The following is a 25,004-nucleotide window of genomic DNA, read 5'->3' as shown; positions in this document are numbered from 1 at the left end:
CCCAAAATTGAACAATTTGGTTTAAATGAGAAGCGTTAAGTTTGGAGAAAGGAAAACACTGCATTCCAGCATAACAACCTTATCCCATCTGTGAAACATGGTGGTGGTAGTATCATGTTTTGGGCCTGTTTTGCTGCATCTGGGCCAGGACGGCTTGCCATCATTGATGGAGCAATGAAATCTGAATTATACCAGGGAATTCTAAAGGAAAATGTCAGGACATCTGTCCACGAACTGAATTTCAAGAGAAGGTGGGTCATGCAGCAAGACAACGACCCTAAGCACACAAGTCGTTCTACCAAAGAATGGTTAAAGAAGAATAAAGTTCATGTTTTGGAATGGCCAAGTCAAAGTCCTGACCTTAATCCAATCAAAATGTTGTGGAAGGACCTGAAGTGAGCAGTTCATGTGAGGAAACCCACCAACATCCCAGAGTTGAAGCTGTTCTGTATGGAGGAATGGGCTAAAATTCCTCCAAGCCAGTGTGCAGGACTGATCAACAGTTACCAGAAACATTTAGTTGCAGTTATTGCTGCACAAGGGGGTCACACCAGATACTGAAAGCAAAGGTTCACATACTTTTGCCACTCACAGATATGTAATATTGGATCATTTTCCTCAATAAATAAATGACCAAGTATAATATTTTTGTCTCATTTGTTTAACTGGGTTTTCTTTATGTACTTTTAGGACTTGTGTGAAAATCTGATGATGTTTTATGCCATATTTTTGCAGAAATATAGAAAATTCTAAAGGGTTCACAAACTTTTAAGCACCACTGTATGATGAAAATTACAGGCCTCTCTCATCTTTATAAGTGGGAGAACTTGCACAATTAGTGGCTGACTAAATACTTTTTTGCCCCACTGTATATCAAACTCGAGGCTGTTTGTTCGTGCAAGTTAGAGCATTTCTTCATACACAAAGTGACGAAGACTCGCAGGATTGGGACTAAACAGCTGGGCGTCCATAAGAAAACCACTTGTTAGTGAGACTAATCGGAAGAAACAGCTTCAGTTTGCTAGGGAGCATAAAGATTGGACTCTGGAGCAATGGAAAAAGGTCGCATGGTCTGATGAGTCCAGATTTATCCTATTCCTGAGTGATGTGTGCATCAGGATAAGAAGCGATGCACCCGTCATGCATAGTGGCCACTGGAGACAGTGCTGAGATCTGTGGCTGCTTCAGCTGGTCAGGTCGAGGCTCAGGAACGTTATGGGGCAGGAAAATGAAGTCTGCTGACGACATGAATGCACTGAATCCTGTCAGTTTTGCCTTCCCTGATGTCACGGGCTTAAAATTAAGGCTCTGATTGTGAAAGAGTGGTTCAGGAAGCATGAGGAATCATTTTCACACATGAATTTGGCCACCACAGAGTCCCGACCTTAACCCCACTGAGAGTTTGGGATGTGCTGGAAAAGATTTTACGGAGTAGTTCAAGGGCCCGTTTACACGAGGACGCTGTCGGGTAAAAACGACTAAATATTTTATCGGAAGTGCCTTTCGTCTACACGGGGACGGCGTTTCCGAGGCTGAAAAACGGAAAAAATTGAAAACGCCTTCCAGAGTGGATAAGTTAAAAACAGCCCCCGTTGCATATCCGTCTAAACTACCCAATACGCGAAACTCTGCTCGGATCTGCTCACGTCGGGTACGCGTTTACGTCATACATATGTCATATACTGTACATGCCAGCCCGGGAAGTAAGAAAAATGTAAGAGCATGTCTGATTACATCGATCCAACGGACCTTCAAGCTGCTCTGGCAGCTTTAATAAACGTCCAGGAGTCCTTCGAACATCTATACCGAATCTGCACATATACCGTTAATGAACAGAGGTGGGTATAGTATGCTCTTACTTTTTTACTTACTTTCTTACTTACCATAGCCAGAGTAGTCAAAGTTTTCGCGGCGCAGATGTGCAGATCAGACAAGACGGAAGACGTTGCGCATGCGTGCAGACATAGCGGAGGTCTTTCACAGCACCACCTAGCCGCCTGGCATGCACATCCAATTGAATTCCACACATTTATGCGTCACCGTATAGACGCAGATTTCCTCCTTGAAAACGGTCGTGTAGACGCAGAAAAAAGTGAGAACGAAAACGGACTTTTGCGTTTTTGTTTCAGACCGGCCCCGTGTAAAGTGGGCCCAAGTCTCCCGTCATCAAGACAAGATCTCGGCGAAAAATTAACGCGACTCTGGATGGAAATAAATCTTTTGACATTGAAACAATGCCATGGTGAATGTGCGCCATAATCAAAGCTAAAGGTGGCCTAATAAAAAATGAGTGTACATGTGACTTTTTTTTTTTTTGTCCAGGCAGCGTCTGAACAAATGAAGCTTCTAAATAAAGTTTCGAATTACGTCTGTGCTGGACTCCGTGTGTGGCAGAATTACAATTCAAGTGAAACATTGCACACTTGCAGTTGCTGCATATCGGTGCATGGGGAAAAATGCCATATTGATGTATTCTCACATCTCATGTGCAGTAGGCTTAAAGGCGTTAACGCCAATATTCTTTCAAAATTAGGGTAGGTAAAAATTAGGAAATGAATTTGTGAAGACACAATTAGTGTCTTGAGTCAATACACAGCAGAGACGGTTATTCATATGCCTGGATTAAACTTGAAATCAAACTCGAAGCTGTTGAGAGGATCCGTGACTAAGCCACTGTTTAAAGTGTGTGTGTGTGTGTGTGTGTGCGCATGCAGCTGGCTCTGAGAGCAGGTAATGAAAAGGAAGAGGGGGAGACGGCGGATACAGTGGGTTGCTGCTCTCTGCGTGTCGAGCACATTACCTTACACGACACACTCGATGGAGAGAAATGCATGGTGGAGTTCGACTTCCTGGGTAAAGATTGTATCCGTTACTACAACAAGGTTCCTGTCTCGAAAAGGGTAAGAGGTCTTGTGCATAATCAGTTTGCCAATCCCAGCATCCCCAGCTGCAGTAGAGAGAGAAAGCATAATAAATGGTTATTTAGCCACTTGGGTCCATACTGTCTCACACTGCGAGTCAGCTGGAGGTCTAGTGTAGAAAGCGTATGAAAATCCGTGCCTATATAAAGCAGCTCAAGACAGGGCTTTTTTGCTATAATAATGTATATATGGTAATTATTGTTTAGCTTCTTGTATGGTAATATTTGCTTCTGCCAGGCACTGTTTGAGAACACGAGCATTCATTATTTAAATGAGAAGATTTAAAAGAAAAGTCATCAGGTGAGAAATAATTAGTGCCCTGCATATTTAACAGGTTTATTCAAAGTGAGCGAGAGTTGTTGAAAATGTCAGATATAATTGAGAGGAGGTGTAATTTGCAGCCAGCAGTCTTCCCTCCATCACGATGAATAAGAATCGGCACTCTTGATCGTGGCATCTGGCACCGGCAGATTCTACGAGTGCGTCATATTAGTTTATTCTGTCTGTCAGTGTGGGTAATGATACGCTGGCGGATGAACTCCATCATCAGAAAACTGTGTTGTGGGTGGGGGGGGCTGTGCTGTGCTGTGCTGCGCTGCTGTGGCATGGCCCGATTGTGTACGGTAAGTGTTGTAATGATGTGTGAAACTGGGGGAGAAGTTACACCACCCACTATTAGGAGACTGACGGGTCCATGAACAAGTCCGTCACCACTGCACCGTATTCAATCAGCGAGCAAAGTCGATCCTGCCAAAAATCCCTGACAGCTTTTTCTGCTAGATGGCGTTTTTGTGTTGTGTTTTTTTTTTTTAATTCCCTGCTGCACATGGCTGATTAATTAGTATCGAGCATATTTTAGCTGCTAGCGAGAACGGAAAGGAGGAGTTCTCAATTATATTTGACATTTCCACAAGGTCCTGTTTCGTTTCAGCTCCTCCTGAGTAAACTCATTCTCTGTCTCTGAACGTAGCGAAGCCCCCGGTTTGATAAACATATTTATTTATTTATTTATTATTATTTTTTTTTTGTCTGCGTCACTCAGGTTTTCAAAAACCTCAAGCTCTTCATGCAGAACAAACAAGAAGGAGACGACCTGTTTGATCGATTAAACGTGAGTATAAAGCTCTCCAGTTCCTCCCCCTTTTCATAATTCCATAATTTCTCGCCCTTTTCCATAGCACCGAGGAGCTTTAGGGGTTAGATCTGAAACAGATTACGCGTTAAACCAAATGACAGTGCGGATTAGCATATTATCTTTTGAAGTCCGGTCTGAATACCTGCTCTGAGACCTGTGGAGAAAGAAAGCGCACAAAGGAGAGAAAGGTGGAGAGGCAGGCCAGCTTGGTAATTGTAAGCGCGAGTACAGGGACATGGTAATTTGCTCTGTGCCGCTCTTTGGCACTGAAAAGCACAGCCTTAAATCTCTGCCCTCTGCCATGTAGCTCTGCAGAGATTAGCACAAATCACATTACATGCTGCTTGTGTGGGATTGGGCAAATACCTGATGCTGGCATAGTTCGTGACTAAGATATATAATGCTCTGCTCTTCTTGTGCTACTCTGCCACAAGTGTGTGCGCGGTTTAATTTGCTGCTTTTCTTTTTTCCTTGGCCTACGATGCAGTTTAAATTTTGTATTTCTGCATGTTTGAAATGAATCACCTCAGGGTGAATAAGAGTGCTTTCATGCAAGTGGATTTAAATCTGCCTGCTTTTTTACCACCTTCTACAATGTTCAAAGGAAAAAAAGAAAATCACCAAGCGCTTTCCAGTGCCATTCAGGTCACAGCTCAGGGGACAAGCGAGTAAACCCAACATGGACGACGGCGTGCTGGTAGAAAAATGAGTCGTGTTAGTAACTGCGTGCAAGGAGATTGACAATGGAGATATTTGGAAAACATGTGTGGGGGGGGGAGCCTTCTCCTTATAATAGTTTAGCTGAATGAAGATTTTTTTTTTTTTTTTTCTTAATTCGACATAGACAAGCTAGCTAATTAGCCTGTACTGTACTATTGGAAAGCATAAGTGGTAGCGGTTGTTATGGTTACAGTGCATGTTGCATGAGCACGCTTCTTTCACAAGGTGTAATAAGGTGGAAAACACCGAGTGCGTGTTCAAAATGGGGAACATGCTGTCTCAGGAGGGTGCCTAACAAGACAACGAGGCATCAAGAGACACCATTCGAAACCGACCAGACTCCCGTTCCATGTTTTCTAATATGCCTTTAAACTTTAAACAGCTGAAGGCAACGTTGATGTATCCTCAGTGCGGCTTATTACTGTACCTACACTACCGTTCAAAAGTTTGGGGTCACTTTGAAATGTCCTTATTTTTGAAAGAAAAGCACTGTTCTGGTCAATGAAGATCACTTTAAACTAATCAGAAATGCACTCTATACATTGCTAATGTGGTAAATGACTATTCTAGCTGCAAATGTCTGGTTTTTGGTGCAATATCTCCATAGGTGTATAGAGGCCCATTTCCAGCAACTCTCACTCCAGTGTTCTAATGGTACAATGTGTTTGCTCATTGCCTCAGAAGGCTAATGGATGATTAGAAAACCCTTGTACAATCATGTTAGCACAGCTGGAAACACTTGAGCTCTTTGGAGAAGCTATAAAACTGACCTTCCTTTGAGCAGATTGAGTTTCTGGAGCATCACATTTGTGGGGTCGATTAAATGCTCAAAATGGCCAGAAAAATGTCTCGACTATATTTTCTATTCATTTTGCAACTTATGGTGGTAAATAAAAGTGTGACTTTTCATGGAAAACACAAAATTGTCTGGGTGACCCCAAACTTTTGAACGGTAGTGTATAAATCTGTGCGGCACCTCCCTCAAGCAACATAAACAAAGATGGCAGACCGAACGCCACAGAAAAGCGATTTCATATACAAATGTAAGTTTTTACCTCTACCAGTTGTATTGGAGGAGGTTATGAGTTCGCCTCCGTTTGTTTGTCTGTTCCCAACATAACTGAAAAAAGTCATGAGCGGATTTTGAAATTTTGAGGAAAGGTGAGCCATGGGCCAAGGAACAAGTGATTTAGATTTTGATGCAAATCTGGATATGTATGTGGATCCAGAAATTTTTTGGGGTCTGTTCCCAACATGGCTCAAAAAGTCGTGAATGGATTTTGATGAAATTTGGTGTACAGCTTTAGTATTATCCTAGGTTCACGTGACTTTGACTTTGATGTTGATCCGGATTCAAATTTTGCATCCAGATCGATTTTTTTTTTTTAGCATCAAGATAACTCAAAACATAGTGGATGGATTTTGATGAAATTTGCGATGTAGCTTTTGTCTTAGCCCAGCTTTGAATTGGTTAACTTTTAGACGTTATCCATATCATCTTCCGGATCCTGGATCCAGAAAACTGTAATAGGGTAAGTATTGGTCGGATTTTACTGCAAGTTGGTGACCGGCTTTCTGTTAGAGGGCACATCTTGGGTAAATTCAGGAGCAAGATCAATGTAATTCTCCTATTTTATATTAAACTTTGGTCAAATATCTGTCATATTTTGCATTTTGTGCAATATTTTTTCCTTGCGCAATACCAGAAAAATTCAGTTGAAATGAAGCCATTTGAGGCGAATTGGTCCGTCTCTGAAAAAACTTGGCATTTTAATTTCCTGGCAGACATTTTTGGTGACGTCATCTGCGGGACGCCTCCCTCTGAATCCTACGTCAGCGCTGGTTTGTTTATGAGAAAACGACCTGGTGGTTTTCTGCAAATTTCTTCAACGTTATCACGCGATTATTAAAATGGTTAACAGATGTATCATAGGAGGGTGTAGCAACACCAATCTTGATGGGATTCGTACTCAGCATTTCCCAAAAGACCGGACAATGAGAGAGAAATGGGAGCGCTTGGTCTAGACAGGCTGTGAACTGAAACCGTGCAAAGCTCGCGCAGCCTGCTGGCGCTTCCGCAGGTAACGTCACGAATCTGGCTCCAGACTCCCTTGGGATTTTTCCAGACGCTTTTTGTTATTTTGTTTTTTTTCTGCTGTAGACAGATGGCCTTGTGCAAAATTACCCTTCTGGATGAGTGTGTAAAGGGACATACTTTCATATAAAAAAACAACACTAAATTGGTTCAGAATATGCACTTTAATGCTAGCAGGAAAAATGTCAAGTTTGATGATGAGGATCCAAAAATAACAACTGGTGAATCCACAGAAATATTGGTCCATGCATTCAAGATTCCTTTGTCACTGTACAGTACAGTGAAATTGAAGCACGCAATCCAGTCGGTGTATTCATACAAACACTTGGTATTAAGAGGGGGGGAGTCAGATCTGTACAAGATAAACATTCAAGCAAAAAGATACAAATCTATACAAGATGGATACTGCTTAGACTGATGCGTTGTCATGGTGTAGTAGCTTGTGTGCCTCTTATGATGATGATGATGCCCTTTATTGTCACTAGTCACATGTACCAGCGAAATTAGCCGTCAACCTGTCCGTACATATACAACATACAATTGACATAGGGTAGACAGGACAGGAAGACAGGGATGAAGATAAAAAGGAAACACAACATGAAGAGAGATAAGGAAAAAAGAACACCCCCCCCCACACACACTATGCTCCTGTCAGGAGTACAGTGTGGGAACATTTAAAAAACCTTTGCACATAAGCAAAACACGGGACTTGAGGGGGGGAATCAGGGGTAGGGGTGAGGGGGGTGGGGTGAGGGGAGGAGGTAATCCAGCACAAGCAAGCAGCCGTCAGCTCCTGCAGCCATGAAGGCGCTGGTCACGCACCCGCTTGTCACACTGGGGGTAAAAATGGCGACCGTGGAAAGTTAGAGAAGGAATGTGAGAGTGTCTCCTAGCAGTGACCTTCAGGGGGAAATGTTGCCTCAGCAACAGCCTGAACCGAGGCCGGTGCTGTCTCAGGGAGCCGAATGTCGATAAGATATAAATTGTTTGGTCTTTCCAGACGCAGTCTTTGCACGTCCACACTGCTCGTCCATATCTGTCCATTCTATTCAAATTCAAATTGATCTCCGAAAAACGTATTCCTTGCAAAGCTGAAAGCTGCTCCGAGATAACAACCATTTTGTGGTTAAAGTTCTGAATGTCCACAGTCCGAGTGCCAACAGCTTTGCCCACCACTCCAATCATATCGGGCAGCTTTGTGGGGCTTTGAACAGCTGTCACCGTTGTCTGATTTCCTCGATATACCAGGGCAATGCCTAATCCAATCAGCAAAAGTCCTGTAATCATGGTTCCGAATAGGTAGATATCTTCAATGTCCTCCACAGAAAGAATCGCCAGGCACACGACCCGCCACCGCTCCCACGCGTCCATCGTGTAACCAGCCGCAAACGTTCCGGCAGGACAGACGGGTTCCCCCGAACCCAGGCTTCTCATCGAGAAAACTGTGTCAATTTCGTTAGGAGACCAGTTTATCAATTCTATGCTTTTTTTTTAGTTTAGAAAGTAATGCAGGGAGAGTCTCTTCAAAAAGCAGACGAGACAAGACCCCAAGGGCTCGTACTGGCGGGGGCCTTCGAGTCTCTGGTAGGTTCAACCATCCCAGAGTTAGTCTTGGGATAGAGGCCAGACGAAAATCAGTCCACTGGGGTCCATGCCCCAACAACTGTGCTGAAGTCCGCGGCACGCCAACCTGCACATGAGTGAAGCATGGAGGTACCATATTGCCGATTGACTGGGATGAGCCATTGCGTGCTACCTACATCAACATCAAGAGGGTCCGGAGGCCAACCATCAGAATATGGAAAACTAGGTATTGGGTGAGCTACCTATGGGCGTAGAGGCTACAGTCTACAACACCTGGACAACTGCCGGAACGGCCAAGGGCACAGTGACTACCATCTTCCCTTGGAGGACTCCTGCCTGAGTCAGTTCAAGTCAAGGTCAGCCCACTGACGCTACCCCATTTGACTGCTTCTCCAGTTATACACATGGCAATTTGCGTCTCCCAGTGAGTCCACTCTGTGTCCTCTGGACGAAGGACGCAGGTACGGAATTGGGCAGTCTACCTGCTAGCCGTGGAGAGGTCAGCAGCCTCGTCATGGTGAAAACTCTCTACCCGCTACAGACCACCCTTGCTCAGAGATGACCGGGACCATAAGAAGATACAAGATGGATAGATAAGTAAAAAAAAAAAAATAGTTCTCTGTATCTAGGGTGTGACCTATGATACAGCATGATGATCAGTCAGTGGGTTATTGCACAGTAATAAGTGAATGTATTGCACAGTTAGGCGTGATGATTGCACATTTGCCCATGTTGACCGAATGCAGTTGAGCAGGAGCAATATAAATAAATATATGTGAGAGAGAGAGAGAGAAAAAGGTGCATGTGGTTGTAAAAACATGTACTATTTAGGTAAGAGGTAGGCATGTAGGGGTGTAGACCATTTGTGTTACATGCCTACCTCTTACCTAAATAGTATATGTATAATCGAACTCCTGTATAATCAGTATATTTGGTAGGCATATGCATGTATGGCTCCCCATCCCAGATTAGTAAACATCTGGATATGCAATTTTTGCTTAGATTTTTGAGGTTACTGAGACATAAACGTTGTACTCTCTTATAACCCCATGACTGTCACCAAATAAATTTAGTTATATTATTTGTGAGGCATCTGTTAGCCAACTCGCTAATAGGCCATTTGCAGGAATTGGTCACGTGTCAATTTTCCCCATAGCAACAAGCCCGTGGTGGGCAAACTAACTGGACATTCCTTGACAACCATAAGAGTTTGACTGGCGATGCGAAGCAATCCATTTCTATAATGGCTGTTTTTACCTTTTCTACTGTCTCTTTCTAACCCGAATTTTCGTGTGTACTTGGCAAAACACATCGACAGATGTATCTGTATTTATTTTCAAGAATCTTCACACATTAAGCGAATGATAAAGGTAGAAAAGGAGAAAAGTTATAAACATACCTGAGAAATCTGACATTTCGCACGTGAATTTCTTTCGGCGGTGACCAACTTGAGTCCAAAAAACTTTTTTTTTTTTTTTTTTTAACGGCCAATTATTCGCTTTAACTTACAACAGAAGTTAAAACCACAAACGTTTTCCAAGTACACATGAAAATTTGGATCAAAAAAGACAGTAGAAAAGGTAAAACGGCTATTATAGAAATGGATTGCTTTGCATCGCCAGTCAAACTCTTATGGTTGTCAAGGAATGTCAAGTTAGCTTGCCCACCACGGGCTTGTTGCTATGGGGAAAATTGACACGTGACCAATGGCACGGTTCCGCTATGATATGTGCGGAGTAGTCAACAGGTGGCGCGCGCGTCACTGGGTCGTTCAACAATGTCAACAACGGTGGACGCCGCACAGCCCAAACCAACAAAAGTAAAGTGTTTGTTCAGGGTTTATTGTGGTTTGTTTCAAGTTTAATAACATCTTGTAAATGTTAAAGATACGGAGCCATCAAGTAAATGTTTTTCGTGATGAAAATAGTCTGTTAAATCGTAAATTTGTCAATTTGATCATTCTGGTCACTGTGAGTGTAACCCCTGGACTCCTTGACATTAGTGATATTTGCAGGAAATGGACACGTCCAATTTCATTTCTGTTCGCATTGGTGTTTGGTGTTTTAACATGTACTTACTGAAGAGGCTCATAATTTACATTCCCAACTCAAAACATCCTCAAAACATTGAAAGTTTTCAAGGAATATGAGGGATATTATTATTGGGTAGGTTTTTGGAATTGGGCTATGAACCAGAGTTAGGATGTTATGTTGGTATTTAGACATCAACTTCTCAAATATTTGGGGATTGACAATTTGAAATGTTTGAAAACTCACGAGGACTCGTGCATTACCGAACGCTGTGATTGTTTCAACTAATTGAACTTGCATGTCCATGCATTCTCTCCACATTCTCCATAACTGCAGGCGATCTCGAGGGATTCCGCCATTTGTAGTGTATACAAATATACTTTGATGGTCCGTAATCAGTGAAAACAAACACGTGCAGACCCTGTTTTAAGCTTATACAGTATCAACCAGTATTGGTTATGTATCAGTGATGGATAATGAAAGATTGTAACGCCCCTCTTAAGAACTTATTTGGTTGTTCGACACACATTGACTGTTTAAAATGTATATAAATATCCTGCAAATATCACTCTAACATGTTTAACATGCATTGCCCCCAATCAACCGATATCCGAGTAGATCTATAGATTTTGGAGCTTAACATACAAGTAGAATAAGATCAAAATTCCACATGGTATATCTATATATTATTATTCCCCATCATTATATATTTGTTTTTCCCCGTCATCAGTGATCACTAAAGTTACGTGGTTACCCAGACCACAAGCCCTAACTTAAGCACAATAATGGATGTGGCATGGGCGATAATTCACGTATTTGTACGTTTGACAACATTTTATAAGCATCTATTCCAGTTAAACATCAATAAACTGTATTAATTCTATCTTATTTCAGCGAAACGTAATACAAACCAATGTCACAGTGAGTATTGTTTTGGCTGGGAACAACCTGGAAGTGGAGGACTGATCACAGCACCACCTGCTGAATACAGCTAAAATGTTGGGATAGCGGAACCGTGCCATTCCTGCAAATGGCCTATTCTTTGGTCTAGTTAAATGTCACAGGTTACCATAAGTGCTATCCTAAAAGGTTGTTTGAAATGAACGTCCATTGAAGATGCCTTCAGTCGAAAGTCCTGCTTTATGAAACACGGCAGCAAAGCAAGAAGGCAGCAACCTTCTGATCTGAACGCAGCGTGAGTGTGAAAGCAGACTGATAATGAGTTCGATTTATATAGCGCCTTTCTCAAAACCCAAGGTTGCTTTACAATTATAGGGGGTAAAAAAGTCCACCAAATAAAGGTCAGGATGTCATTTCAATGGTGTAGCAGCCACAGTCCCACCAAAAGGCGCATGAAAACAAGTCCCACACCGCCTGCACAGCCGCCACGATGCCACTGGGCAACATCACTCAGAACACCACGCCATGGATCCACAAAGCGAGCACAGACGCACGGCCACGCAGAGCGCTGGTATGTCCCAAACCGCCTGCACAGCCGTCGCGACGCCAACAAGCAACATCGCTCGGAACATCACGCCAAGCACTAAAGCACTGCTGCACAGAGCGCTGGACAACCACGATGTTAAAATGAGCAACGAGCTCACTGCAGTCCATAGCGAGGAGCACAGGCATCACCCACAACGAACCAAGGCCTGGAGGGAACCGACGCCCAAAACTGGGTCCGGAGCGACACCACAACCAGCGGACAAAACACTCAAACATCAAGCTGCACAAAAAACAAAAGAGAAAATAAAATAAAAATACAAAGCTCCAGTGAGAAGCAGCAGCCAGAATGCTCACGGCATACTCTCAATCGGAAACCTTATGGACCGAGATGTCTATAATGAGTTACGATCAACAAAATGAAAACTTTTATCGTGAAACACATCCTAATTTTTGCATTGCAAAAAACAGTGCTAGTAAAACTGTGAGCTTACTTGATGAACGTCGTCTTGCATGTACATCAGCTCCCTATTCGTGTGTGTAACAATCGAGCTGATCAACTTTCTAAAAGTATCGATACCTGTTTCAGGATCAGGAAATTATAAATAACCCTTTACATTAAGGTTCCCTTAACTAACACTAAATAACATTAGAGTAACGCTGCATTATAAGCAGTATACACTCACTGACCACTTTATTAGGGACACCCATCCACCTGCTGTTTGATGCAGTTCTCTAATCAGCCGATCCTTTGACAGCAGCACAATGCATCAAGTCATGCAGCTCCAAATCAAGTGCTTCAGTTAACGTTCACATCAAATACAACCCCGATTCCAAAAAAGTTGGGACAAAGTACAAATTGTAAATAAAAACGGAATGCAATGATGTGGAAGTTTCAAAATTCCATATTTTATTCAGAATAGAACATAGATGACATATCAAATGTTTAAACTGAGAAAATGTATCATTTAAAGAGAAAAATTAGGTGATTTTAAATTTTATGACAACAACACATCTCAAAAAAGTTGGGACAAGGCCATGTTTCCCACTGTGAGACATCCCCTTTTCTCTTTACAACAGTCTGTAAACGTCTGGGGACTGAGGAGACAAGTTGCTCAAGTTTAGGGATAGGAATGTTAACCCATTCTTGTCTAATGTAGGATTCTAGTTGCTCAACTGTCTTAGGTCTTTTTTGTCGTATCTTCCGTTTTATGATGCACCAAATGTTTTCTATGGGTGAAAGATCTGGACTGCAGGCTGGCCAGTTCAGTACCCGGACCCTTCTTCTACGCAGCCATGATGCTGTAATTGATGCAGTATGTGGTTTGGCATTGTCATGTTGGAAAATGCAAGGTCTTCCCTGAAAGAGACGTCGTCTGGATGGGAGCATATGTTGCTCTAGAACCTGGATATACCTTTCAGCATTGATGGTGTCTTTCCAGATGTGTAAGCTGCCCATGCCACACGCACTAATGCAACCCCATACCATCAGAGATGCAGGCTTCTGAACTGAGCGCTGATAACAACTTGGGTCGTCCTTCTCCTCTTTAGTCCGAATGACACGGCGTCCCTGATTTCCATAAAGAACTTCAAATTTTGATTCATCTGACCACAGAACAGTTTTCCACTTTGCCACAGTCCATTTTAAACGAGCCTTGGCCCAGAGAAGACGTCTGCGCTTCTGGATCATGTTTAGATACGGCTTCTTCTTTGAACTATAGAGTTTTAGCTGGCAACGGCGGATGGCACGGTGAATTGTGTTCACAGATAATGTTCTCTGGAAATATTCCTGAGCCCATTTTGTGATTTCCAATACAGAAGCATGCCTGTATGTGATGCAGTGCCGTCTAAGGGCCCGAAGATCACGGGCACCCAGTATGGTTTTCCAGCCTTGACCCTTACGCACAGAGATTCTTCCAGATTCTCTGAATCTTTTGATGATATTATGCACTGTAGATGATGATATGTTCAAACCCTTTGCAATTTTACACTGTCGAACTCCTTTCTGATATTGCTCCACTATTTGTCAGCGCAGAATTAGGGGGATTGGTGATCCTCTTCCCATCTTTACTTCTGAGAGCCGCTGCCACTCCAAGATGCTCTTTTTATACCCAGTCATGTTAATGACCTATTGCCAATTGACCTAATGAGTTGCAATTTGGTCCTCTAGCTGTTCCTTTTTTGTACCTTTAACTTTTCCAGCCTCTTATTGCCCCTGTCCCAACTTTTTTGAGATGTGTTGCTGTCATGAAATTTCAAATGAGCCAATATTTGGCATGAAATTTCAAAATGTCTCACTTTCGACATTTGATATGTTGTCTATGTTCTATTGTGAATACAATATCAGTTTTTGAGATTTGTAAATTGTTACATTCCATTTTTATTTACAATTTGTACTTTGTCCCAACTTTTTTGGAATCGGGGTTGTATCAGAATGGGAAAAATTGCAATCTCAAAGTATGACTTTCACTGTGGCATGGGTGTTGGTTTGAGCCAGATGGACTGGTTTGAGTATTTCAGAAACTGCTGATCTCTTGGGGTTTTCACACACAACAGTCTGTAGAGTTTACACAGAATGGTGCGAAAAAAAAAAACACTGAGTGAGCGACAGTTCTGTGGGTGGAAACAAACGCCTTGTTGATAAGAGAGGTCAGAGGAAAATAACCAGATTGGTTCGAGCTGCCAGGAAGGATAGAGTAACTGTTTACAACAGTGGTGAGCAGAAAAGCATCTCAGCACGCAACAGCAGGAAACCACATTGGGTTCCACTCCTGCAGCCAAGAACAGGAAGCTTAGGATCAAAAACAAGTTCCTATTAAAGTGGCCGGTGAGTGTAAACCCTAATTATCATCTTAATTAAAATGCAGAACAGAGGCTGAATAGTAAGTTCCAGTATTTGCACATCTGAAGAGCAGAGTTCAGTGAATGATCAACATACTGAGGCATGCTGTAATTAAAATGTTGCTGATTTATTTGGATTTAGTCATGGATTGAATAAACATCAGCCAATGGAGGAGTATTTAATTCCTATTTAAATAAACGTGTTGAGTTACTTTGTGTGATGAGGATATTTACAGCGAGCTTGGGTGATCCAAAGACGACTTATTATTATTATTATTATTATTATTATTATACAGTGCTCAGCGTAAATGAGTACACCCCCTTTGAAAAGTAACATTTTAAACAATATCTCAATGAACACAAACAATTTTCAAAATGTTGACAAGACAAAGTTTAATATAACATCTGTTTAACTTATAACCTGAAAGTAAGGTGAATAATATAAACTTAGATTACACATTTTTCAGTTTTACTCAAATTAGGGTGGTGCAAAAATGAGTGCACCCCACAACAAAAACTACTACATCTAGTACTTTGTATGGCCGCCATGATTTTTAATGACAGCACCAAGTCTTCTAGGCATGGAATGAACAAGTTGGCGACATTTTGCAACATCAATCTTTTTCCATTCTTCAACAATGACCTCTTTTAGTGACTGGATGCTGGATGGAGAGTGATGCTCAACTTGTCTCTTCAAAATTCCACAAAGAAAATAATTTATTTCCACCACAAAGGTGAAGGCTACAAGAAGATCAGCAAAGCTTTACTTATCAGTCAGAATACTGTAGCAAAAGTGGTACAAAAATTGAAGAAAGCTGGAACTGCAACCATCTCACAGAGACGTCCAGGTCGTCCACGGAAGTTAACACCTCGACAGGAGCGTCTTCTGATGAGAAAGGTTGAAGAAAATCGGCATGCAAGTTCACTGCAGTTATCTAAAGAAGTAGAAAGCCAAACTGGGGTGACTATTTCCCGTGACACAATCCGGCGTACACTGCAGAGGAATGGCATGCATGGATGCCGTCCACGAAAGAAGCCTCTCCTAAAGCCCAGGCACAAAAAAGCCCACCTAGAGTTTGCCAGGGCCCATGCTGACAAAGATGAAGACTACTGGGACTCTATACTCTGGAGTGATGAGACCAAGATAAATGTTTTTGGAACTGATGGCTTCAAAACTGTATAGCGTCGCAAAGGTGAGGAATACAAAGAAAAATGCATGGTGCCTACAGTGAAACATGGTGGTGGCAGTGTCCTTATGTGGGGCTGCATGAGTGCTGCTGGTGTCGGAGAGCTACATTTCATTGATGGCATCATGAATTCACAGACGTATTGCTCTATACTGAAAGAGAAGATGCTACTATCACTCCGTGCCCTTGGTCATCATGCACTTTCCAACATGTCTAAACACACATCTAAGGCCACTGTTGGATTTCTGAAGAAGAACAGGGTGAAAGTGGTTCAGTGGCCAAGTATGTCTCCTGATCTGAACCCAATCGAACACCTATGGGGAATTCTGAAGAGACAAGTTGAGCATCACTCTCCATCCAGCATCCAGTCACTAAAAGAGGTCATTGCTGAAGAATGGAAAAAGATTGTCACCAACTTGTTCATTCCATGCCTAGAAGACTTGGTGCTGTCATTAAAAATCACGGAGGCCATACAAAGTACTAGATGGAGTAGTTTTTGTTGTGGGGTGTACTCATTTTTGCACCACCCTAATTTGAGTAAAACTGAAAAATGTGTAATCTAAGTTTATATTATTAACCTTACTTTCACGTTTTAAGTTAAACAGATGTTATATTAAACTTTGTCTTGTCAACATTTTGGAAATTGTTTGTGTTCATTGAGATATTGTTTAAAATGTTACTTTTCAAAGGGGGTGTACTCATTTACGCTGAGCACTGTATCCCCCCATGCCGAAGGAGGGGGGTATACTTGTTTACCTCTGTCTGTATTTCCATCTGTCCAAAACACCCTTTTTCTCAGCAACCACAAATCATAGCCACTTGGTGCCGAGCTTCAGCTTGGGGTTCTATACTGTGTATAGCGTTTTCAAGTCTGTCCCACATCGACTTCCTGTTTACTGACTGAATGTATTTACGAAACGTATAGCGTGGATTTACAAAATTTTCATCACACTTTTGTCAGCAACTACAAATCACAACTGCTTGATATTTGGTACCAAACTTCAGCTTGGGGTTCTATACCGTGTGTACCGTTTTCAGGTCTGTCACACATCAACTTCCTGTTTACCGATTGAATGTATTTACGAAACATATAGGGTGGATTTTGACGCTATTTCAAGAAGCAAAATGCTGTTTCAGAATGACAGTTTACCAGGACGCTATTTGAAATCCCTGGGGAGAGACACGGCTCTTTACTTACTTGTTTCAGGGTTAATTATTTGTTGAAGTCAACATTCATAATAAGTGTCCTATTCCTTCGATTGCTTGCATTCTGATATAAGCGAGAGCGGGGGGGGATACGTAAGTGAGCAGGAGCTCGCAGTTGATCTTGTTTATATATATTTTGCTATAATCATTTTATTGTTAATAATTTTCCAGTAATTGAAAAGTTGTCTGCTCAATTTTTTTTTAAAGGTGTGGGTTTTAATAGTGATGGAAAGAGCAGTGTAAGGTAGGGGATAAAAGAGCTGCTCATGGTCCTTGGCCTTGTACCGAGACTGCAACATGTGATTGTGGTGTGAAAGAAAGAACAGGGTTTTCAAGGCTGAAATGTAGAACACTCGTGTCCAACTCAATTAACTTCTCTGCACTGCAAAAAATAAAAATCTTCGGGAGTTTATTTGTCTATTTTCAAGTCAAAACATCGAGCCACCCTTATTATAAGACATAATTGCCCAACAAGCAAAACCTCATTTAGCTAGAAAGGCTAGTTTTTAGACAGTCCATCTTGAAAATCTTGTATAGACAAAATGTCTTGAAAAAGTCTTATTTGGAGCACCTTTGAAAATAAAACAAGTTTTTTTTTAAACAAGTAAGTACATTTTGGACATTTGTCAAATGCGGTTCATCTTGTTTCAAGAAAAAAAAACAACAAAGTACCGTATGCTTGTTTTGGGAATAAATGAACTTTACTGAAATCTTTGAATCTAGTGCCCCCAAAATGCACTGTCGTGGCTCAGGTGCCATACCATAAATCCGGGGACCCGGGTTCGATTCCGACCCGAGGTCATTTCCCAATCTCTCCCCGTCTCTCTCTCCTGCTCATTTCCTGTCTCTACACTGTCCTATCCAATAAAGGTGGAAAAGGCCGAAAAAAATCTTGAAAAAAAAAAAAGACTTGAATGGCTAAATGTAAGAAGTACAATCTTGTTATAAGAACTATTTTGATTATTTTGAGTTAATCAGATCTTACATAATAAGTTCCCCAATCTTATTTTGGAATTATTTCATCTAAAAACAGGTTAGATTTTTCATCTTACTTTAAGAAATCTTACCAAGTCAAATTTGACTAGTTCCATTGGCAGATTTTTTTCACCTGATTCAAGCAAATAGCTTTGTTTTAATCTTTTATTTCTTATTTTTGAAAGGCCATTTTTTGCAGTGTGAGGTCATACACACACATATACACAGATAATTTTCAAACATAATTTTAATTCTGTCCCCAAAGTTTCACAAATATCCATCCATGTGGATGGCTGCTTGGTGTGTGTGTGTGGGTCTTCTGTCTGTTACTCAAACCTCAGGGTACGCCATGATCACAATAAAAGCTTGGAATAAGTTCTTCTTCTGTTACTGGTGCAGCGAAAGGCAGTGTGTTGTGTTTTTTTGAGGTAAGTGGACTTTGATTGCTTTGTATAATTGCCTGATTATTTTTGAGACAGCCGAAGTGTTTGCTGTTTCGCATAGTCTTCCTTCATCGAGGTTGTAAACGTGTACACACAACAGTTTTACATCAACAAGCAATCTGGTTATCGTCGATTGTCCTCCGGTGTAGCAATATAGAAGTTCAGCCAAAGACAGATTCAATTTTCTGGACATACGAAAATTCTCTGCCAATTTCTCAACCACAATAATTGGAAATTTGGAAATTGTCCCACTTGCTGCTGCATCACCTGGGTCTTATCTGAAATCTTGTTTCACAGTCTGAACCAGTACCATGTACGCTACCGTTCAAAAGTTTGGGGTCACTTTGAAATGTCCTTCTTTTTGAAAGAAAAGCACTGTTCTTTTCAATGCAGATCACTTTAAACTAATCAGAAATCCACTGTATACATTGCTAATGTGGTAAATGACTATTCTAGCTGCAAATGTCTGGTTTTTGGTGCAATATCTCCATAGGTGTATAGAGGCCCATTTCCAGCAACTCTCACTCCAGTGTTCTAATGGTACAATGTGTTTGCTCATTGCCTCAGAAGGCTAATGGATGATTAGAAAACCCTTGTACAATCATGTTAGCACAGCTGAAAACAGTTGAGCTCTTTAGAGAAGCTATAAAACTGACCTTCCTTTGAGCAGATTGAGTTTCTGGAGCATCACATTTGTGGGGTCGATTAAATGCTCAAAATGGCCAGAAAAATGTCTCGATTATATTTTCTATTCATTTTACAACTTATGGTGGTAAATAAAAGTGACACTTCATGGAAAACACTAAATTGTCTGGGTGACCCCAAACTTTGGAACGGTAGTGTAGTTTTGTTAAGGAGGTACAGTAAAGTGCCAGTCAGAAGTTTGGCTACCCGGACTCATTCGTAGGATTTTCTGTAGTTTGACTATTTTCTACATTGTGGAACGATACTGAGGACACCGAAGCTATGAAATAACACATGGAACATGTATGGAATTGTGTGGTAAACAAACAAAGATCTGTTTCATATTTTAGATTCTTCAAAGTAGCCAGCATTTACCTCGATGACGCTTTGTACACTATTGGCGTTGCCTTAACCAGCTTCATGAGGTCGTCACCTGGAACGCTTTTCAATTAACAGGTGCCTCGTCAAAAGTTAATTAGTGCAGTTTCTTGCTGCCTTAATGTGTTTGAGATCAAACAGTAAATAATAAAAGTACAGTAAACAGCCCTATTCCACAACTGTAGTAATCCATATCATGTCAAAAACTGCTCAAGTAAGTAAAGCGAAACGGCATCCATCATTACTTTAAGACATGAAGAGTCCTTTAATTCATAATTGATCTTTATAATGTTAGAACATTTGCTGTTAAATCACGGTGGTGTAGTGGTTAGCACTGTCGCCTCACAGCAAGAAGGTCCTGGGTTCGAGCCCCGTGGCCGGCGAGGGCCTTTCTGTGTGGAGTTTGCATGTTCTCCCCGTGTCCGCGTGGGTTTCCTCCTTCCTACAGTTCAAAGTTCAAAGACGTGCAGTTAGGTTAACAACAGGTAGTCATGAAAGTGTTCCGGAATTTCCCGGAATTCCGAGTTTTTAGATTTTCCGCTGGATTTTTTCTGCTAATGACCCGGAAATCCAGATATTTGACAACACTCTTGAAAATTTCCGGTTGTCCGAATGGAGAAATTTATTTTTCGCGTTCCTAGATGCGGTGTAATACTTCGTATCGTCCTTGCCTGGGCGCAGTCCTTAAATAGCCCAAACATAGTTCATTGATTAAAAACAGGTGTTCTTTGTGAACAGCGCATGTGCCGGAGCTCATTAGGCACAAGCACCAAGGCGCGCCTTCAGGTGCACGAGCTAAGGCGCGCAGGACTGACACCGTTCTGCACAAGCGCAACACAATCGCACTAGAAAGCATGTTCAAGCTGCCAGTGTAGCTGCAGTCTCTTTAGTTTCGAATTATAAGTATTTCCTCTTGTGTTAATAATTCGCCATGTCAAAACAAGCAAAACTTTCCTCCTCCTTTCGACGTGAAGAGAGGTAAGCAATTTATTATATATTTTTCCCATCAAAGTTGCATTTTGTGGCTTCGAAGCTAAGTTTTAGTGCCGTTTCTAGAACACAACATCAAGAAAACGTGGAAGAAACAGCAATAATGGAAGAGCCGGTTTCTAAGCTGCCTAGCAATGGTAATTATTTTTTGTTACATAATGCACTCAGGCTGCCAGTCAGTGTGTGACACACACACACACACACACACACACACACAGACACACACACACACACACACACACACACCCTGAAAAATCCTAGCTACGCCCCTGATTTACATGAGAAGTTTGGTCTTCATTGGTGTGTTTAAATTTACAGACAGTACGAACTAATGTAAACAATTGGCTTCAACTCGCATAAATCTGAATTGGAAATGTTTCGTTCACTTTTGCTTCTGCAAACGCACAACTCTGCTAAAAGATTGATAAACGAGGCTCAGTGTCCCCAACATTGAAACCTGAAAGCTTTAGAAACTCTAACAGACCTTTACTTTTTAACAGCACTGTTCTGGGATTTTGCTGAGTTTACCTTCAACTGTCTGATATTTTTCAAAGTAATGAACTGTGTAGCAGGAAAATCACCGCGTTTTCTAAATGCACTCCTGAAAATTACTCATTAACTAGGGGAATTAAATTTGATATTTTTGACATGTTTATCATTCATTAATGTACATGAAAGAAAAAGGCTTAAAAGTTATAACTTGTTTTAGTGAAAATAAGTACTAAAATGCACTAGAATGCAGGGTTTTGCGTGTTTTTGTTATTAAAATATTTTTGGGGGACGTTGCCCCCCACCCCATTTCAGGGTTTTTTCCTTTGCTCCACTTTCATCTCTAAACAGGGCAGACATGGCCTGAAGTGCCCTTGAGCAAGGCACCTAACCCCCAACTGCTCCCCGGGCGCTGTAGTATAGCTGCCCACTGCTCTGGGTATGTTTGTGGTCATTGCTCACGTGTGTGTGTGTGTGTGTGTGTGTGTGTGTGTGTGTGTGTGTGTGTGTGTGTGTTCACTGCTTCAAATGGGTTAAATGCACTGTGCTTGAATGCACTTGTGATAGATAAAGGCAGCTTATCTTGTCTAAATAGTGGTTAGCACTGTCGCCTCTCAGCAAGAAGGTTCTGGGTTCGAGCCCAGGGGCCTTTCTGTGCGGGGTTTGCATGTTCTCCCCGTGTCTGTGTGGGTTTCCTCCGGGTGCTCCGGTTTCCCCCACAGTCCAAAGACATGCAGTTAGGTTGACGTGGGACAGCCTTGGGCTGAGGTGCCCTTGAGCGAGGTACCTGACCCCTGACTGCTCCCCGGGTGCTGTAGTGTGGCTGCCCACGTGTGTATGTGTGTGTGTGTGTGTGTGTGTTAAATGCAGAGGTTGAATCTCACTGTGCTTGAAGTATGCATGTGACAAATAACGGTTTCTTCTTGTTAAATGAAGTGCATTGTCTGTCTACATGCGTTACGTTGGACGTAGTAGGGATTTGTTGCGAAATGATCAAGAGCAGCAAATTAGGTAATAGCTGTCCGTTACACACACACATACACCAGGCTTGTATTGTAGAAAGATGCTGTAGCACCTCAGCTTGGTGTTTTCAGAGAGCACAATTTGCAGTCCACTTTGCTCCGATTGCCATTAAGCACCAAAAAATACATCCTGATTGTCGTCATTTTGCATTTCTGTTCACTCGTCCCAACAGTGTGTGCACAGCACTTTTTTTTTTTTTTTACGAGTAAAAGAGCACAGCAGCAGACTGATACTTGAAACCGACATCTCCATCACTGCATCCCTGAAGACATTAAAATAAAGTGCAATTAAATTGCAAACATGTTACTATTCTGCCATTCTTCCCGCTCTCAGCGAAAACGGGATTAAAATTAAAATATCCCTCCTCAAAGGAATTGAGGGCATTGTGGGAAAGCTTCCTGTTCAGTGATCCAAAATGGCTGTAGTAAATTGTTGAAAGAGAATCATTATGGAGTAGGCGTGTGGGTCACAGGCTTCAGGCAGTCATCTAGCGCAAAGAATTTACAACCGAGCACTAAACATGACAAGTTTATTTAAGATGGTTAATTTGTCCGGTTACTGATGGTACGACGTGAGCTGTGATTCTTGTGTGGCTCAGACAGCACAGATGTAAACAGCCTTAAATTAAAGCTGACACACTGCACTAACTTGTTATTTTGGCTCTGCGCGCCAGCACTTTTAAAGCGCAGTGTGCTGCAGGATAGAGGCAGAACAGCAACAAAAGTCACTGTTCAGTTATTATGGAGTGCAATATATCGCTGTGTAAGGGGGGAGAGAGAGCTGCAGTATCTCTCGAGTCCAGATGTGTCCATGATGATTCTGGATTGCTTCTATGTTCTGTCAGGAGTTGTAGCCAGGGTCATTAACACAGATAAACACACTCCAGCTAGCCAGGCATGTCAAAGCCAAAATCCATCCTCTGCTTTGCTTTCATAGTCACTGAAGTGAATATATGCTATTATACGGTAGATCTGACCTACTGCGTCCACACACACACTCCATCTGGGAGCTACTTGACTGCACATAGTATATATATGTGTGCGTCTCTTGTGATTGCTGTGTGATCAGGTGTGAGGTGTTTGTGGTACATGCAGATCACTCGAGAGCGTTTGTGTTGGACTGTTGGGTTAACCTGTCATACACAGCTGGTGCCGTTACGCTTTACTCTCCTCCTGAGCATCACAACTGTTTTCTATTTGTTGCAGACAGCGTGATGGCACACACTGCGCTTTTAAGATGATCCCCAAAGTGACCATTCAGCCACAGTATAAACAATCGCTTGTCCTCCTGATACATACTGCAAATAGTCTAGAACTCTGTGTGTAAATACACTACCGTTCAAAAGTTTGGGGTCACCCAGACAATTTTGTGTTTTCCATGAAAAGTCACACTTTTTTATTTCCCACCATAAGTTGTAAAATGAATAGAAAATATAGTCGAGACATTTTTCTGGCCATTTTGAGCATTTAATCGACCCCACAAATGTGATGCTCCAGAAACTCAGGCTACGTTTACATTACGTCGAATCAGCGGATCATCAGATTAACGTTCTTAAAACGATTCGCGTTTACACTAAAACCGTTAGCCGTGCACACAGCAACACCAATACACGGATACGCTCGGCTCCGCAGGCATCCTGCGCTCCAAATCACTCCGCCCTGAACAGCGAGTGCCCTCTGGAGGGTGCGCACTCCGGCCCTGCGCAGCTCACACAGCGTGCGAGTGAAGTGCACAAGCCACGATTCGGGACTGAGCCGCTGTGTGTGTGATCCCAGCGCATATCACTTACTACTTGCAAGTGGAAGGATGGCAAGCCTAAAGACAATCATAACTACACAATGGGCAGTATTTGCATCAGTATTTGCAGTATTTTCATACTTTTATACTCTTTAATGAAAGGTGATACAAGGCGGAAGTCCACGCCGTTTTTCAGCAGTCGCGTCACATGACCAACGCCAGCGAATCAGGAAGGTGGATGTCACAGTGACGTTGTCCAATGAGGACGCCAGCTAGAGCTCAGCACAGCGTATTCGCGTATCTCAATGTTTACACAGCACTGGACCAGACACGATCTGGATTGAATATGTGGACGCTGGCGGATTCCCATTTCCTGGCTTTTCCAGGTGGTTTAATGTAAACGGACAGTGCATCCGCGAAGAAAACGAGACAGATACGGTCTAATGTAAACGTAGCCTCAATCTGCTCAAAGGAAGGTCAGTTTTATAGCTTCTCTAAAGAGCTCAACTGTTTTCAGCTGTGCTAACATGATTGTACAAGGGTTTTCTAATCATCCATTAGCCTTCTGAGGCAATGAGCAAACACATTGTACCATTAGAACACTGGAGTGAGAGTTGCTGGAAATGGGCCTCTATACACCTATGGAGATATTGCACCGAAAACCAGACATTTGCAGCTAGAATAGTCATTTACCACATTAGCAATGTATAGAGTGCATTTCTGATTAGTTTAAAGTGATCTTCATTGAAAAGAACAGTGCTTTTCTTTCAAAAAGAAGGACATTTCAAAGTGACCCCACACTTTTGAACGGTAGTGTAGTTTTTTATATATACACACAGTATTCCCCAGCCTCTTAAACTTCTGTTGACGTCAGCTTATCTCTCTCTCTCTCTCTCCCCCCCCCCCCCCCCCCCTTCCCAGAAAATATCTTCCAGACACACTCCAGGGGTCTCATTTATCAAAACGTGCAAAAAGTTCATTCTAAATTTGTGCACAAGAACCGCCAGTATGCACAAGGAAATTGGTATTTGTCACGCATACATATGCACAGCTGGATTCAATAGCCATTGAGAAATCACATACGTTAATTCTCGGGTTTCAGTCACTTCCGGTAAAACAGCTG

The 25,004-nt window shown here is 42.0% G+C and overlaps 1 protein-coding gene across 1 annotated transcript in view; it reads left to right on the top strand.

The window, feature by feature from the left end:
• The window catches only part of zgc:173742 (DNA topoisomerase I, mitochondrial), a 233,252-nt gene that overhangs the window by 146,224 nt on the left and 62,024 nt on the right, over positions 1–25,004 (top strand). Inside the window, exons 13-14 of the mRNA XM_060924351.1 lie at positions 2,715–2,900; positions 3,964–4,032. Of these exons, the coding sequence (XP_060780334.1) occupies positions 2,715–2,900; positions 3,964–4,032 (255 nt within the window). The remainder of the gene's footprint in view (positions 1–2,714; positions 2,901–3,963; positions 4,033–25,004) is intronic.

Source organism: Neoarius graeffei, chromosome 6 (genome assembly GCF_027579695.1).
Source record: "Neoarius graeffei isolate fNeoGra1 chromosome 6, fNeoGra1.pri, whole genome shotgun sequence".
In the NCBI taxonomy this organism is placed as follows: Eukaryota; Metazoa; Chordata; class Actinopteri; order Siluriformes; family Ariidae; genus Neoarius; species Neoarius graeffei.
The sequence above is the reverse complement of the archived record's forward strand: the minus strand, read 5'-3'. Positions and strand labels throughout refer to the sequence as shown.